Source organism: Pseudophryne corroboree, chromosome 4 (assembly GCF_028390025.1).
Source record: "Pseudophryne corroboree isolate aPseCor3 chromosome 4, aPseCor3.hap2, whole genome shotgun sequence".
Classification (NCBI taxonomy): domain Eukaryota; kingdom Metazoa; phylum Chordata; class Amphibia; order Anura; family Myobatrachidae; genus Pseudophryne; species Pseudophryne corroboree.
This window is the reverse complement of record NC_086447.1, coordinates 295,892,650-295,911,232: the sequence shown is the minus strand read 5'-3', so window position 1 is coordinate 295,911,232 and position 18,583 is coordinate 295,892,650. Positions and strand designations below refer to the sequence as shown.

The following is an 18,583-nucleotide window of genomic DNA, read 5'->3' as shown; positions in this document are numbered from 1 at the left end:
AAGCCGAGACCCCTCGGGCAGCCGCCCAAGAAGAGCCCACTTTCCTCGTGGAATGGGCTTTTACAGATTTAGGGTGCGGCAGTCCAGCCGCAGAATGTGCAAGTTGAATCGTGCTACAGATCCAGCGAGCAATAGTCTGCTTAGAAGCAGGAGCACCCAGCTTGTTGGGTGCATACAGGATAAATAGCGAGTCAGTCTTCCTGACTCCAGCTGTCCTGGAAACATATACTTTTCAGGGCCCTGACTACGTCCAGTCACTTGGAATCCTCCAAGTCCCAAGTAGCCGCAGGCACCACAATAGGTTGGTTCACATGAAAAACTGATACCACCTTAGGAAGGAATTGGGAACGAGTCCTCAATTTCGCCTTTCCCATATAAAATACAGATAAGGGCTTTTGTCAATTCTGATACACGCCTGGCCGACGCCAAGGCCCACAGAATGACCACTTTCCACGTGAGGTATTATATAGCTCCACGGATTTAAGTGGCTCAACCCAATGCGACTTCAGGAAATCCAACACCACGTTGAGATCCCACGGTGCCACTGGAGGCACAAACGGGGGCTGACTATGCAGCCCTCCCTTAACAAAAGTCTGAACTTCAGGCAGTGAAGCCAGTTCCATTTTGGAAGAAAATCGATAGAGCCGAAATCTGGACCTTAATGGAACCCAATTGTAGGCCCATAGTCCCCTCTGACTGTAGGAAGTGCAGAAACCGACCTAGCTGAAATTTCTCCTTTGGGGCCTTCCTGGCCTCACAGTACGCAACATATTTCCGCCATATGCGGTGATAATGGTTAGCGTTCACTTCTTTCCTAGCTTTAAATAGCGTAGGGATAACTTCCTCCGGAATTCCCTTTTCCTTCAGGATCCGGCGTTCAACCGCCATGCCGTCCAACGCAGCCGCGGTACGTCTTGGAACAGACAGGCCCCCTGCTGCAGCAGGTCCTGTCTGAGCGGCAGAGGCCATGGGTCCTCTGAGATCATTTCTTGGAGTTCTGGTTACCAAGCTCTTCTTGGCCCACCCGGAACAATGAGTATAGTTCTTACTCCTCTCCTTCTTATTATTCTCATTACCCTGGGTAAGAGAGGCAGAGAAGGGAACACATACACTGACTGGTATACCCACGGTGTTACCAGAGCGTCCACAGCTATCGCCTGAGGGTCCTTGACCTGGCGCAATATCTTTGTAACTTTTAGTTGAGACGGGACGCCATCATGTCCACCTGTGGCCTTTCCCAACGGTGTACAATCATTTGGAAGACTTCTGGATGAAGTCCCCACTCTCCCGGGTGGAGGTCGTGTCTTCTGAGAAAGTCTGCTTCTCAGTTGTCCACTCCCGGAATGAACACTGCTGACAGTGCTAACACATGATTTTCCGCCCATCAGAGAATCCTTGTGGCTTCTGCCATCGCCATCCTGCTTCTTGTGCCGCCCTGTCGTTTACATGAGCGACCGCCGTGATGTTGTCTGACTGGATCAGCACCGGCCGGTGTTGAAGCAGGGGTCTAGCCTGACTTAGGGCATTGTAAATGGCCCTTAGTTCCAGAATATTTATGTGTAGGGAAGTCTCCTGACTTTTCCATAGCCTTGGAAGTTTCTTCCCTGTGTGACTGCCCCCCAGCCTCGAAGGCTGGCATCCGTGGTCACCAGGACCCAGTCCTGTATGCCGAATCTGCGGCCCCCTAGAAGATGAGCACTCTGCAGCCACCACAACAGCGACACCCTGGCCCTTGGAGACAGGGTTATCCGCCGATGCATCTGAAGATGCGACCCGGACCACATGTCCAACAGATCCCACTGGAAAATCCTTGTATGGGACCTGGCGAATGGAATTTCTTCGTAAGAAGCTACCATCCTTCCCAGGGCTCGCGTGCATTGATGCACCGACACCTGTATACGTATTAGGAGGTCTCTGTCTAGAGACGACAACTCCTTGGACTTCTCCTCCGGGAGAAACCCTTTTTATCCTGTTCTGTGTCCAGAACCATACTCAGGAACAGTAGACGCGTCGCAGGAACCAGCTGCGACTTTGGATATTCAGAATCCAGCCGTGCTGTTGTAGCACTTCCCGAGATAGTGCTACTCCGCCGAACAACTGCTCCCTGGACCTCGCCTTTATAAGGAGATCGTCCAAGTACGGGATAATTATTTTGGCCATTACCTTGGTAAATACCTCGGTGCCGGGGACAGACCAACGGCAACGTCTGGAATTGGTAATGACAATCCTGTACCACAATTTTGAGGTACTCCTGGTGAAGAGGGTAAATAGGGACATGCAGGTAAGCATCCTTGATGTCTAGTGATACCATGAAATTCTCCAGGCTTGCAATAATCGCCCTGAGCGATTCCATTTCGAACTTGAACCTTCGTATATAAGTGTTCAAGGCTTTCAATTTTAGAATGGGTCTCACCGAACCGTCTGGTTTCGGTACCACAACATTTTGGAATAGTAACCCCGGCCTTGTTGAAGGAGGGGTACCTTGATTTCACCTGCTGGAGGTGCAGCTTGTGAATTGCCGCCAGTACTACCTTTCTCCGAGGGCAGCAGGCAAGGCTGAGGTGAGGTAACGGCGAGGGGGAGTCGCCTCGAACTCCAGCCTGTATCCCTGTGATACTATTTGCAGAACCTAGGGATCCACCTGTGGGCAAACCCACTGGTCCCTGAAGTTCCCGAGACGCGCCCCTACCGCACCTGTCTCCACCTGTGGAGCCCCAACGTCAAGCGGTGGACTCAGAGGAAGCGGGGGAAGATTTTTGATCCTGGGAACTGGCTGCTGGTGCAGCTTTTTCCTTCGTCCCTTGTGCCTTTGACCCGCTTGCTTTTCTGAAGCCGAAAGGACTGTACCTGAAAATACGGTGCTTTCTTAGGCTGTGAGGAAACCTGAGGTAAAAAATTTTTTCTTCCCAGCTGTTGCTGTGGATACGAGGTCCCAGAGACCATCCCCAAACAATTCCTCACCCTTATAAGGCAGAATCTCCATGTGCCTTTTATAGGCAGCATCACCTGTCCACTGCCGGGTTTCTAATACCCTCCTGGCAGAATGGACATTGCATTTATTCTGGATGCCAGCCGGCAAATATCCCTCTGTGCATCCTTTATATATAAGACGACGTCTTTAATATGCTCTATGTTAGCAAACTATTATCCCTGTCTTAGAGTATTAATATTATCTGACAGGGTATCAGACCACGCTGCAGCAGCACTATTTATGCTGAGGCAATTGCAGGTCTCAGTATATAACCTGAGTGTGTATATACAGACTTCAGGATAGCCTCCTGTTTTTTTATCAGCAGGCTCCTTCAAGGTGGCCGTATCCTAAGACGGCAGTGCCACCTTTTTTTACAACGTGTGAGCGCCTTATCCACCCTAAGGGATATCTCCCAACGTGACCTATCCTCTGGCGGGAAAGGGTACGCCATCAGTAACTTTTTAGAAATTACCAGTTTCTTATTGGGGGAACCCACGCTACTTTACACACTTCATTCATTCATCTGATGGGGGAACAAAACACTGGCTGCTTTTTCTCCCCAAAAATAAAACCCCTTTTATGTGGTACTTGGGTTCATGTCAGAAATGCGTAACACATTTTTCATTGCCGAGATCATGTAACGGATGTTCCTAGTGGATTGTGTATATGTCTCAACCTCGTCGACACTGGAGTCAGACTCCGTGTCGACATCTGTGTCTGCCATCTGAGGTAACAGGCGCTTTTTTGAGCCCCTGATGGCCTTTGAGACGCCTGGGCAGGCGCGGGCTGAGAAGCCGGCTGTCCCACAGCTGTTTTACGTCATCCAGCCTTGTAAGGAGTTGACATTGTCGGTTAATACCTTCCACCTATCCATCCACTCTGGTGTCGGCCCCACAGGGGACGACATCCCATTTATCGGCCTCTGCTCCACCTCCACGTAACCTTCCTCATCCCACATGTCGACACAGCCGTACCGACACACAGTACACACACAGGGAATGCTCTGACTGAGGACAGGACCCCACAAAGTCCTTTGGGGAGACAGAGAGAGAGTATGCCAGCACACACCAGAGCGCTATATAATGCAGGAATTAACACTATAACTGAGTGATTTTTCCCCCAATAGCTGCTTGTATAAACAATATTGCGCCTAAATTTAGTGCCCCCCCTCTCTTTTTAACCCTTTGAGCCTGAAAACTACAGGGGAGAGCCTGGGGAGCTGTCTTCAAGCTGCACTGTGAAGAGAAAATGGCGCCAGTGTGCTGAGGGAGATAGCTCCGCCCCTTTTTCGCAGACTTTTCTCCCGCTTTTTTATGGATTCTGGTAGGGGTATTTATCACATATATAGCCTCTGGGGCTATATATTGTGATATATTTGCCAGCCAAGGTGTTTTTATTGCTGCTCAGGGCGCCCCCCCCAGCGCCCTGCACCCTCAGTGACTGGAGTGTGAAGTGTGTATGAGGAGCAATGGCGCACAGCTGCAGTGCTGTGCGCTACCTTGGTGAAGACTGATGTCTTCTGCCGCCGATTTTCCGAACTCTTCTTGCTTCTGGCTCCGTAAGGGGGCCGGCGGCGCGGCTCTGGGACCGAACATCAATGGCCGGTTCCATGCGGTCGATCCCTCTGGAGCTAATGGTGTCCAGTAGCCTAAGAAGCCCAAGCTACCACCAGTTAGGTAGGTTCGCTTCTTCTCCCCTTAGTCCCTCGCTGCAGTGAGTCTGTTGCCAGCAGATCTCACTGTAAAATAAAAAACCTAAAATATACTTTCTCTCTAGGAGCTCAGGAGAGCCCCTAGTGTGCATCCAGCTCAGCCGGGCACAGGATTCTAACTGAGGTCTGGAGGAGGGTCATAGTGGGAGGAGCCAGTGCACACCAGGTAGTCCTAAATCTTTCTTAGCTGTGCCCAGTCTCCTGCGGAGCCGCTATTCCCCATGGTCCTTACGGAGTCCCCAGCATCCACTAGGACGTCAGAGAAATATATATATATATATATATATATATATATATATATATATATACATACACACACACACATTAATTTACACTATGCTGAAAAATGTTTTTAGGAGTATAATCTGTTCTCTAATGAATAAAATAAGAATTTACTTACCGATAATTCTATTTCTCGTAGTCCGTAGTGGATGCTGGGGACTCCGTAAGGACCATGGGGAATAGCGGCTCCGCAGGAGACAGGGCACAAAAGTAAAAGCTTTAGGATCAGGTGGTGTGCACTGGCTCCTCCCCCTATGACCCTCCTCCAAGCCTCAGTTAGGATACTGTGCCCGGACGAGCGTACACAATAAGGAATGATTTTGAATCCCGGGTAAGACTCATACCAGCCACACCAATCACACTGTACAACCTGTGATCTGAACCCAGTTAACAGCATGATAACAGCGGAGCCTCTGAAAAGATGGCTCACAACAATAATAACCCGATTTTTGTAACAATAACTATGTACAAGTATTGCAGACAAACCGCACTTGGGATGGGCGCCCAGCATCCACTACGGACTACGAGAAATAGAATTATCGGTAAGTAAATTCTTATTTTCTCTGACATCCTAAGTGGATGCTGGGGACTCCGTAAGGACCATGGGGATTATACCAAAGCTCCCAAACGGGCGGGAGAGTGCGGATGACTCTGCAGCACCGAATGAGAGAACTCCAGGTCCTCCTCAGCCAGGGTATCAAATTTGTAAAATTTTGCAAACATGTTTGCCCCTGACCAAGTAGCAGCTCGGCAAAGTTGTAAAGCCGAGACCCCTCGGGCAGCCGCCCAAGATGAACCCACCTTCCTTGTGGAATGGGCATTTACATATTTTGGCTGTGGCAGGCCTGCCACAGAATGTGCAAGCTGAATTGTACTACACATCCAACTAGCAATCGTCTGCTTAGAAGCAAGAGCACCCAGTTTGTTGAGTGCATACAGGATAACAGCAAGTCAGTTTTCCTGACTCCAGCCGTCCTGGAAATATATATTTTCAGGGCCCTGACAACATCTAGCAACTTGGAGTCCTCCAAGTCCCTAGTAGCCGCAGGTACCACAATAAGCTGGTTCAGGTGAAACGCTGACACCACCTTAGGGAGAAACTGGGGACGAGTCCGCAGCTCTGCCCTGTCCGAAAGGACAATCAGATATGGGCTTTTGTGAGACAAAGCCGCCAATTTTGACACTCGCCTGGCCGAGGCCAGGGCCAACAGCATGGTCACTTTCCATGTGAGATATTTCAAATCCACAGATTTGAGCGGTTTAAACCAATGTGATTTGAGGAATCCCAGAACTACGTTGAGATCCCACAGTGCCACTGGAGGCACAAAAGGGGTTGTATATGCAGTACTCCCTTGACAAACTTCTGGACTTCAGGAACTGAAGCCAATTCTTTCTGGAAGAAAATCGACAGGGTCGAAATTTAAACCTTAATGGACCCAAATTTGAGGCCCATAGACACTCCTGTTTGCAGGAAATGCAGGAATCGACAGAGTTGAAATTCCTCCGTGGGGGCCTTCCTGGCCTCACACCATGCAACATATTTTCTCCAAATGCGGTGATAATGTTGTGGGGTCACCTCCTTCCTGGCTCTGACCAGGGTAGGGATGACCTCTTCCGGAATGCCTTTTTCCCTTAGGATCCGGCGTTCAACCGCCATGCCGTCAAACGCAGCCGCGGTAAGTCTTGGAACAGACATGATCCTTGCTGAAGCAAGTCCCTTCTTAGTATCTCTTGAAGTTCTGGGTACCAAGTCCTTCTTGGCCAATCCGGAGCCACGAGTATAGTTCTTACTCCTCTCCGTCTTATAATTCTCAGTACCTTGGGTATGAGAGGCAGAGGAGGGAACACATACACCGACTGGTACACCCACGGTGTTCCCAAAGCGTCCCAGCTATTGCCTGAGGGTCTCTTGACCTGGCGCAATACCTGTCCAGTTTTTTGTTCAGACGGGACGCCATCATGTCCACCTTTGGTCTTTCCCAACGGTTCACAATCATGTGGAAGACTTCCAGATGAAGTCCCCACTCTCCCGGGTGGAGGTCGTGCCTGCTGAGGAAGTCTGCTTCCCAGTTGTCCACTCCCGGAATGAACACCGCTGACAGTGTTATCATATGATTTTTCGCCCAGCGAAGAATCCTTGCTGCCATTGCCCTCCTGCTTCTTGTGCCGCCCTGTCTGTTTACGTGGGCGACTGCCGTGATGTTGTCCGACTGGATCAGCACCGGTTGACTTTGAAGCAGAGGTCTTCCTAGGCTCAGAGCATTGTAAATTGCCCTTAGCTCCAGTATATTTATGTGGAGAGAAGTCTCCAGACTTGACCACACTCCTTGGAAATTTCTTCCCTGTGTGACTGCTCCCCAGCCTCTCAGGCTGGCATCCGTGGTCACCAGGACCCAGTCCTGAATGCCGAATCTGCTGCCCTCTAGTAGATGAGCACTCTGCAGCCACCACAGAAGAGACACCCTTGTCCTTGGAGACAGGATTATCCGCTGATGCATCTGAAGATGCGTTCCGGACCATTCGTCCAGCAGATCCCACTGAAAAATTCTTGCGTGAAATCTGCCGAATGGAATCGCTTCGTAAGAAGCCACCATTTTTCCCAGGACTCTTGTGCATTGATGCACTGACACTTGGCCTGGTTCTAGGAGGTTCCTAACTAGCTCGGATAACTCCTTGGCTTTCTCCTCCGGGAGAAACACCTTTTTCTGGACTGTGTCCAGAATCATCCCTAGGAACAGCAGACGTGTCGTCGGAATCAGCTGCGATTTTGGAATATTTAGAATCCACCCGTGCTGTCGTAGAACTACTTGAGATAGTGCTACTCCGACCTCCAACTGTTCTCTGGACCTTGCCCTTATCAGGAGATCGTCCAAGTAAGGGATAATTAAGACGCCTTTTCTTTGAAGAAGAATCATAATTTCGGCCATTACCTTGGTAAAGACCCGGGGTGCCGTGGACAATCCAAACGGCAGCGTCTGAAACTGATAGTGACAGTTCTGTACCACGAACCTGAGGTACCCTTGGTGAGAAGGGCAAATTGGGACATGGAAGTAAGCATCCTTGATGTCCAGGGACACCATATAGTCCCCTTCTTCCTGGTTCGCTATCACTGCTCTGAGTGACTCCATCTTGATTTGAACCTTTTTATGCAAGTGTTCAAAGATTTCAGATTTAGAATAGGTCTCACCGAGCCGTCTGGCTTCAGTACCACAAATAGTGTGGAATAATACCCCTTTCCTTGTTGTAGGAGGGGTACTTTGATTATCACCTGCTGGGAATACAGCTTGTGAATTGTTTCCAATACTGCCTCCCTGTCGGAGGGAGACGTTGGTAAAGCAGATTTCAGGAACCTGCGAGGGGGAGACGTCTCGAATTTCCAATCTGTACCCCTGGGATACTACTTGTAGGATCCAGGGGTCCACTTGCGAGTGAGCCCACTGCGCGCTGAAACTCTTGAGACGACCCCCCCCACCGCACCTGAGTCCGCTTGTACGGCCCCAGCGTCATGCTGAGGACGTGGCAGAAGCGGTGGAGGGCTTCTGTTCCTGGGAAGGGGCTGCCTGCTGCAGTCTTCTTCCCTTTCCTCTACCCCTGGGCAGATGTGACTGGCCTTTTGCCCGCTTGCCCTTATGGGGACAAAAGGACTGAGGCTGAAAAGACGGTGTCTTTTTCTGCTGAGATGTGACTTGGGGTAAAAAAGGTGGATTTTCCAGCTGTTGCCGTGGCCACCAGGTCCGATGGACCGACCCCAAATAACTCCTCCCCTTTATACGGCAATACTTCCATGTGCCGTTTGGAATCCGCATCACCTGACCACTGTCGTGTCCATAAACATCTTCTGGCAGACATGGACATCGCACTTACTCTTGATGCCAGAGTGCAAATATCCCTCTGTGCATCTCGCATATATAGAAATGCATCCTTTAAATGCTCTATAGTCAATAAAATACTGTCCCTGTCAAGGGTATCAATATTTTCAGTCAGGGAATCCGACCAAGCCACCCCAGCGCTGCACATCCAGGCTGAGGCGATCGCTGGTCGCAGTATAACACCAGTATGTGTGTATATACTTTTTAGGATATTTTCCAGCCTCCTATCAGCTGGCTCCTTGAGGGCGGCCGTATCTGGAGACGGTAACGCCACTTGTTTTGATAAGCGTGTGAGCGCCTTATCCACCCTAGGGGGTGTTTCCCAACGCGCCCTAACTTCTGGCGGGAAAGGGTATAACGCCAATAATTTTCTATCGGGGAAAACCCACGCATCATCACACACTTCATTTAATTTATCTGATTCAGGAAAAACTACAGGTAGTTTTTTCACACCCCACATAATACCCTTTTTTGTGGTACTTGTAGTATCAGAAATATGTAACACCTCCTTCATTGCCCTTAACATGTAACGTGTGGCCCTAATGGAAAATACGTTTGTTTCTTCACCGTCGACACTGGAGTCAGTGTCCGTGTCTGTGTCGACCGACTGAGGTAATGGGCGTTTTAAAGCCCCTGACGGTGTTTGAGACGCCTGGACAGGTACTAATTGGTTTGCCGGCCGTCTCATGTCGTCAACCGACCTTGCAGCGTGTTGACATTATCACGTAATTCCCTAAATAAGCCATCCATTCCGGTGTCGACTCCCTAGAGAGTGACATCACCATTACAGGCAATTGCTCCGCCTCCTCACCAACCTCGTCCTCATACATGTCGACACACACGTACCGACACACAGCACACACACAGGGAATGCTCTGATAGAGGACAGGACCCCACTAGCCCTTTGGGGAGACAGAGGGAGAGTTTGCCAGCACACACCAAAACGCTATAATTATACAGGGACAACCTTATATAAGTGTTTTCCCTTATAGCATCTTAATATATTATAATATCGCCACCAAAATGCCCCCCCTCTCTGTTTTAACCCTGTTTCTGTAGTGCAGTGCAGGGGAGAGCCTGGGAGCCTTCCTAGCAGCGGAGCTGTGTAGGAAAATGGCGCTGTGTGCTGAGGAGAATAGGCCCCGCCCCCTTTTCGGCTGGCTTCTTCTCCCGTTTTTCTGACAACCTGGCAGGGGTTAAATACATCCATATAGCCCCAGAGGCTATATGTGATGTATTTTTAGCCAGCATAGGTACTTTCATTGCTGCCCAGGGCGCCCCCCCCAGCGCCCTGCACCCTCAGTGACCGTTGGTGTGAAGTGTGCTGAGAGCAATGGCGCACAGCTGCCGTGCTGTGCGCTACCTTAAGAAGACTGGGAAGTCTTCAGCCGCCGATTTCTGGACCTCTTCTCTCTTCAGCATCTGCAAGGGGGTCGGCGGCGCGGCTCCGGTGACCCATCCAGGCTGTACCTGTGATCGTCCCTCTGGAGCTAGTGTCCAGTAGCCTAAGAAGCCAATCCATCTTGCACGCAGGTGAGTTCACTTCTTCTCCCCTAAGTCCCTCGTTGCAGTGAGCCTGTTGCCAGCAGGACTCACTGAAAATAAAAAACCTAACAAAACTTTTACTCTAAGCAGCTCTTTAGGAGAGCCACCTAGATTGTACCCTTCTCGGCCGGGCACAAAAACCTAACTGAGGCTTGGAGGAGGGTCATAGGGGGAGGAGCCAGTGCACACCACCTGATCCTAAAGCTTTTACTTTTGTGCCCTGTCTCCTGCGGAGCCGCTATTCCCCATGGTCCTTACGGAGTCCCCAGCATCCACTTAGGACGTCAGAGAAATATAATTTGCTGAAAAATAAATGCCTTCAATTCTTCAACATACTTGTCAAACAAACAATCACTGTCTTTGGAGCAGTGGCCACAATATCGCAAAATTAGATGTATATTATCAGAGATAGAGTCAGTTTTCCAAATAATGGAATGGCAAACTGCTGTGCAGATGTGAATCGTACCTTGATAAAAACAAGTTTCCAACACTTGAAAGGGTTACAAAACCAATACTACAGACATCAGCCTCCATTACTTTAATGTCAGACATTCGTCCTACAGAAATTACTCCGAGAACATGACAGGGCGGCAAAAAAAGAACCTCAAGGTGATGGCTAAGTGTCTGACAACATATGAAAAATGTTTACCAAGAACAGTGTGCACAGGATGATATGAAGGTTTGCTAAATACCATGATCAAGATGCCGACGGTCATGTGACCAATGCCGGAATCCCAACATCACTCAGGAGACCGGCGTCGAAACACTGACAGCTGACATCCTGAAGGTTAGTAGCGGGGTACGAGGTAGGGCCTGGGGGTAAGGGTTAGGCACTAGATGGGGTTAGGGTTAGGCCCTAAGGTGTGGTTAGCCATAGCCGCCACCCCTGGAGTAGGGGAGGGTGAATATACTTATCCAGTCCAGTGTTGGGATCTTCGTGTCTGTTGGGATCTTCAGTGTCCGGATGCCGCTGCCAGTCATTGTGCTGACAGCATCAGCATCCCAACTGCCGGTATTACACACCGAACCCATATTATATATATATTATTTTTACAGAAAAAATGACATGAAAAGTCGGCACAGTAAAACTATGACATATCTAATGACAGTTTGGCAATGACTTTAAGCAAAAAGTTTATGAAAGGCGCTACAAAAATAAAAATAAAATAAATGTGTTGCTGCAGCACCATATTGTTGCATTGAATTGACTGATAGGTGCATAAAACATATTGTGGAATTTCTTGTTAATAAAGGGCCTTTGGCTGGAAAGTCGGTTAAGTTTTCTTGAACCTCTCATTTGTACAAGGAAATAGGAAAGAACATCTGCAATAAATGGAATCAAACATATATGAAATGAGTTTCATATTGTTTTGTGGCTTTACAAAAATCTGAATAAGTAGAAGAAAAAGAAAGGTGATGGGGAGAGGGTACAGGTACTCAAAATAACATTAATCAGCAAAGAAAATAACTTAAAGAACCTTACATAATTGGAATGCAAGTTGGATCAGCAGAAGGACCGCAAAATCACAAAGGCAGAGTTAGACCAGAGGAGGGTGGGCAGTGCAGACTCTCCCGTTGATATGAGAGGGACCAGATAAAATCACTTTTATGGGGTTTTTGTGTAGGTAGTAATTCTTTCCATGCTTGCATTATACCAGACATAGGGGGACATTTACTAAGCAGTGATAAGAGCGGAGAAGTGAGCCAGTGTAGAAGTTGCCCCATCAACCAATCAGCAGCTCTGTATAATTTTATAGTATGCAAATTATAGATGTTACTTCAGTGCTGATTGGTTGCCATGGGCAACTTTTCCACTGGCTCACTTCTCCGCTCTTACCACTGCTTAGTAAATGTCCCCCATACTTTTTAAGGGCAAGAATTGTAGGAGAATCGGGGGATTTACAATTTCTAGAGATGGAAGATTTAGCCATGGCAAGGACATTGGAGAACAATTTATTTAAAGGTGGACTCCCATCCGGCATAGGACGGGAGACAATGCAGGACCACGGATATTGGGTGGTGAGAGACAGAATTAATAAGAGCATGTCCACCAGATGTTGGGAAACATAACTCTATGGACACAGCAGGGTGGAAGTACGGAACATTTTGGTAAGTTTGTATTCAGTTAATATTAATTAGACTCACCTTGTTGAGAAAGCTTTTAAGCACACTTGCTGCTTTCACAGACAATGATCTGGGGATTCGAATTTGTTTTTCCAGTATGACTAGAAATAAAAAGAAGAATAAACATAAAATAAAGTAAACAAATAATGAAAACATATAACATTCAGAAACTGCGTAACATTATTTCTATAAGAGCAAGTTATTTTTTTTCCTTTACTGTCATGGTGAATATACTGTAGGCCAATAACAAATGGAAAAATGTAATTATTTCAGTTGTAAGTTAAATATATGCTAAAATTATTTTAGGCTTTTACCTTGAAAAAGGAAATCCTCTGTATTTTGGTCTGGATTGTCTGAACTCCCAACAATATCGAATGGTGACCGCCCAGCCATCATCTCAAACATCAAGACACCTAGTGCCCACCAGTCCACGCTGAAACCTAATAATAATCCATATAATGTTAACAATCTACATACATACAAAAATAGAAATATTACAGAAGTATCAGCAATAGAAGGCAACAACATATCTCCATAAATTCCACCAGCATGCCCTGTCAGCCTCATAGTTCCACAATAGCTGCAGAGCCACAGGGAACGGTGTAGAAAATAAAGCATCAGGTATAGTATCCCCAGCTTCTCATTACAACAGAAGTTTGGGGGCATACGGGAAAAATGTAAGAAGGAGGAGATGATGTGCAAGTGCACAGTGCTTTATCCTAACATTTCCACATTTAGGAAAGCTAGGATATAAGTAAGAGTAGGGTTACTTTAGCGTTATATGTGCAAATGCAGCTGTTACATGGAAATACCACTTGGTGCTGCACAGCCTGATTTACAGTTGTGATGGCAGTCAGAGCTCGCTTGACAATATTGATTGCTTTGATGGCAAAATAGTCCTTGAAGCTAATAAACATTGTTCAGCGCTTCTAGCATTTTGACTTTCTGCTAAAATTAAATTTACAGATACATAATATTGGAAGTATGCAATGTGGGTGATCCAGAAAAGCCAAAAAATACTTCACCCATGAAAATCATTGCAGCCCCTGCTCAATTGCAACTAAGAAGATACTTCTATGTCAGACAATGACGCCATTAGCAGGAATCAGCAACTTTTACCTCTTATTAAAAGAAAAGCAAGCAACGCAATGACAACCAAGAAATTAGCAAGTCACACTCATTGCTCCTGTGAGACAAGGACTTGCAATCACACGGTACACTCTGCACAGACATTTACTGTTCTCCAGAAACACTTCAGCGTGACCTGGTGGATTATAAATTATTACCATAATCTTCGCCTCTCAAGATTTCAGGAGCGATGTAATTCGGTGTTCCACAGAACGTGCTAGTTGTATCTCCAGGCCGTAATCCTTCCTTTAAAACACCAAGAAGGAAAGTTAGAAAAATTATATTATCCATCTATGTACTTAAAACCTAATAACATGGTTTAATTTCTATTCAAACACTGACGGGGAAGGAAAGGGTCATACCCACCAGCTGAGTAGTTCAAGTTCTCTGGAAGATCAGCTACAATTTTACAACCATTCCCGTTCCAGCTGAATACTATATGTTTAAGTTTATGTAAGATAAACCATTATGTGCAGAGATATAAGTTTCCAAATTAATTAATATTAAAAAAAATGTATCAGGTCATGATTGGGAATTGTTTTACACTAGGCATAATCAAACAAGTCCGCTGCTTGCTCTAGGAGGGCTTATATCAACTGTAAAGAAATAAACATAAAAGACCAGATAAGGTCAAGGGCAGGGAGGAAATAATTATGGGGCAGGTTATCATCAGGAATAGGAAAACAGAATTTGTGTTCTTTCCTCTGAAATTACTGAGGATCACTATGTGGGATGGAGGCTAGGACAGGAGTTTGGGCACCACAAGAATAATGATGCTAAGCCCCAACCCTTCCCCATTTATATCCCTCAGTCAGGAATCACCTATTTTATTAGCTAAGCCCACACAGAACAGAAGAATGATGAACAAGAGAACAATAGCTTAAAGGAGCGGTGTACAATGTCCCCCAATGGATTTAGAGAAAAGCATTTAAGTACAGAACATCTATTTTCTCATTCAACAATTGAAGGAAGCTAATCATGAGAACATCCCAAATCTGACTATACAGGAAGGTATGCTCTCACAGGGATGCAGGTAAAATACCAGCAGTCGGGATTCCAGCAGTCAGAATACAGACACCGCAATCCCAACTTGGGTCAGGAGATTCGCATACTTAACTAGCCCCTGTTGGAATTTTGAAGATTGGGATGCCGGCGTCAGTATTGTGACGGGTAGTCTTCAGTATGCCGACTGTCGGGATCCCGGCGCACAATATACCGGCGCCGGAATCCCGACAACCGGCATACCGACACTTTTTTCCCTTGTGGGGGTCCACGACCCCCCTGGAGGGAGAATAAAATAGCTACGCGCGCCACCTTGCCTGCAGCGTGGCGAGCGCAGCGAGCCCGCAAGAAGCTTATTTGCGCTCGCCACGCTGTCGGTATGCCATCGGTCGGGCTCCCGGCGCCGGTATGCTGGTCTCCGGGAGCCCGGCCGCCGGCATACCATACTACACCCTATTGTGACTGCTGGCATCCCGGCTGCAGGTCACACATACCAAACCACTATGACATTGCTGTGTGTAAAGCCTACTGTCCGAAACTCGCATCTTTTGGTGTAAAAACATTGAAGCTTTAAAAACTGGTAGACATATGAAAGAGGATGGGCTGGCTGCATGACACAGCTGCTAAGCTGATGCCTGTCTGCTGCACCCAGGAGGAACAGAATGTTCTGGAAGAATGCGCCTTCAGATTTTCAGGTAAACGTGTCTGCACGCAGTATAAGCCAGTAGAATTACTGACCACTGCTTTGTTAACCCATGCCAACTCTACAATGGGTCTGAGAGTAGTCAGAACTGTTATAGATTTTAAAATGGCTTTGCATCTTCTATTTGAGTTTCTATAAGCTGCTGAACTAGCAATCAATACTTCTTATCCGGTTTGGTCCACGCCAACAAAGTAAATAATCTTCTAGCTAAACACGATTGTCTTGAATAGTGTTAAATCCAGAGTTACATGCTCTTTGCTGGTCCTGAATGACAACTATCTGCCACCCTGCCAGCTCCAAACCATCTTCATCCACACTCCTAGGAGCTTACACCCAAGTATGGGGAATCCTAAACCACTTAACCTTCTTCCCAAGAGAGGATCACTGCAAGAACCTGAGGGGTATATTTACTAAAGTGCAGGTTTATAGAAGTGGAGATGTTGCCCATAGCAACCAGATTCTACTTAGCAACGTCTAGCAGATAATAGCTAGAATCTGGTTGATATGGGCAACATCTCCACTTCTGTAAACTTTAGTGAATATACCCCCTTAGTGCTCCTACTGACAACAGGTAGATTCGAAAATCCTCTCCAAACATCCTATATGCCCAGTGGTGCCTAGTAAAGGGCTGGTATTCCTTACAGCCTGCATTCCTGAACCCCTTTCCGACATCAGAGACTCTGCACTGTTTCCTCGTTGCTATCCCTGGTTATCTGTACTAACTGCAACTTAAATTCCCTTCTCCCGACAGGGAGAGAGGAGTACTTTTCTTTAGCTGGGTTATTGGAGCACAGTTCTACACAGATAATGTGGGCAGCACAGTGTACAAGGTCACACTACCCCAGGCAGTAATGACAGGTACACCCTCCTGGAGGAAGTCCCATACAGAGTGGAGGGTGACACCTCCTTGACCTGCTCCTAGCACCATACATTGTGCATGACAGCCATTGTGGAGGCATAAATTATAAATGAAAGAGAAAAAACAAAACAATTGTATGTTCCTGACTGAGCTTCTATGCCCCATGGTTACAGTGTCACCCATTTGGATGAATGAAAAAGGTAGCCAGCAACAGTTCTGTGAAAGAAAGATAGATGCAGCAAGGAAAAGCAGAGAAAGGGTGCGGGTAAGAGCAGCAGATGATTCTGTGATAACAGAACCACAGGGGATATATGTCAGGGAGAAATACAGCATAAGAAGCAATGTGCAGCTGGAGGACAGAGGAAAAAGCAGTTGGGGGTGGGGAAGTAAACACAGAACACTAAACAGATCAGATTTGCACACAGGGAACTAGCACAACAGGAAATGCTGAAATTTGCTGAAAACCAACAGAGGGAAATCTGGGTACAACCCAGCTTTTGTCAAGTTTTGATAACTACCGAACACTGGCCGAAACACATTGGATAACTATATTGCTTCTATAAAATAGAACATATTGACATTTTCCAGTCCCTCAGTTCTTTTACGTTCTTTTCTTCAACTTTAGATCTTATACCAGCACCCAAGAGTAAAAACATTGGGAAATCATGATTAACATTGGGAAATCATGATTAGCTGATTCAAGACTTATATATATATATATATATATATAAGTGATGAGCGGGTTCGGTTTTACTCTGTTCTCAACACGGCATCTTATTGGCTATCCAAAACACGTGACATCCGTGAGCCAATAAGATGCCGTTTTGAGAACCGAGTAAAACCGAACCCGCTCATCACTAATATATATATAAATATATATATATATATATATATACACACATACATATATGCATACACACACAAACATATACATACATGTACAGTACGCACACATATACATACATGTACACACACACACACACACACACACACACACACACAAGTTTAAACACAGTAACAATTTTATATTTATCCAAAAACACAGAGCAAAAAGCAAAGAAAAGTAAACATCACCAGAGTGTAGTATTTATCAAATACATTACGCAAGGGACAAATATTTCCTGAATGATGAAAAGCAATCAGATCTGCTCTTGGATCAATAATCTTTTAACCTACTCAAGTGTATAGATATAAAATGGGACAACCACAATTATTATACAGGGATAATATCATGCTGGAGGCACAAAATTACAGTAAAATGTCTTGAGACATTGTAGCATAGTCTGTAAAAACACAAAAAGGATGAAAATGGTGAAGGGGAGAGAATTGAAGTCCCTCTATCTCCCCCACCAAATAACATAACATAGAAAGAGTGCGGTACTCTCGTTTCAAAGAGGGGAGTTCCTCTTTCCATTAGTGTGCCCCAACATGGCTACAAATAATTAATGGTCACCCGCTTTAGAACGCCCATATCTCACCCATCTTGTGTCAAATAAAAAAATAAAAAAGTGTTCCCTCATTTGGTAGGTTGCCATTACCTCCTACATATAGTATAAGCGATTCAAGAGACTGCAAAACAACAAAACCCAGAAGCATTTTCATTTCAAGTGCAGAAATAAATATATACACACATACAGTGTATATAAACTCAAAAATACATCTGCAACGTTTCCGTATGTGGAAAATAGCTAATACAGTGACTTTGACTGACATTGCCCTGCCCAGAATGGGTACTGTTACAGTGTAGTCCTTTGGGTCCCCTTCAGTAGAACTGGGAACTCTTTAAAAGAACGTATGCCCTATATGAAAATAATGTATTTCATCTAATTTCATCAAATAGCTCAAACCCAATGCGGGCAATTTCTTATTTTCCATTCAATATTTGATAGGTGATGTAGTGGTTTGTTTGCTTGGAAGGATTATGGACAGGGAAGGAATGCGCTTCAATGGACATAAACCATTTTCCTCACCTTGCACATGCCATAGTCAGTGAGTTTTATGTGCCCTTCAGAATCCAATAAGACATTGTCCAGCTTTAAATCCCTATAAATAATTCCTCGCTCGTGGAGGTAGTTTAATGCCAGACTGATTTCTGCAGAGTAAAACCTAGAGAGAGAAAAGCACAAGTCTATTACCCACAAGGAAATATGGCACAGGGACATAATAACTACTAAATAAATCCTTCAATTATGATTGCTTTCTGATATGTAAATGTCTTTCTTACCGACCACATATGCACACAAAACACAAAAACACAACATTCTCTTTAGCATTTCAGTACAGATGGACTGTTCTTCTAGAATGCAGGAATACACAGTATAATATATATATATATATATATATATATATATATATATATATTTATAAACAAAGGTCACTCATACAATCT

At 46.0% G+C, this 18,583-nt stretch overlaps 1 protein-coding gene across 3 annotated transcripts in view; it reads right to left on the bottom strand.

Annotated features, from left to right (window-relative positions):
* Nucleotides 1-18,583, bottom strand: part of PRKCI (protein kinase C iota) — a 418,248-nt gene that overhangs the window by 29,604 nt on the left and 370,061 nt on the right. For all 3 annotated transcript variants that reach the window (XM_063916222.1, XM_063916220.1, XM_063916221.1), the window contains 4 exons: nt 18,165-18,300; nt 13,789-13,876; nt 12,817-12,942; nt 12,524-12,603 (listed from right to left, as the gene is read on the bottom strand). In XM_063916222.1, the coding sequence (XP_063772292.1) occupies nt 12,524-12,603; nt 12,817-12,942; nt 13,789-13,876; nt 18,165-18,300 (430 nt within the window). The remainder of the gene's footprint in view (nt 1-12,523; nt 12,604-12,816; nt 12,943-13,788; nt 13,877-18,164; nt 18,301-18,583) is intronic.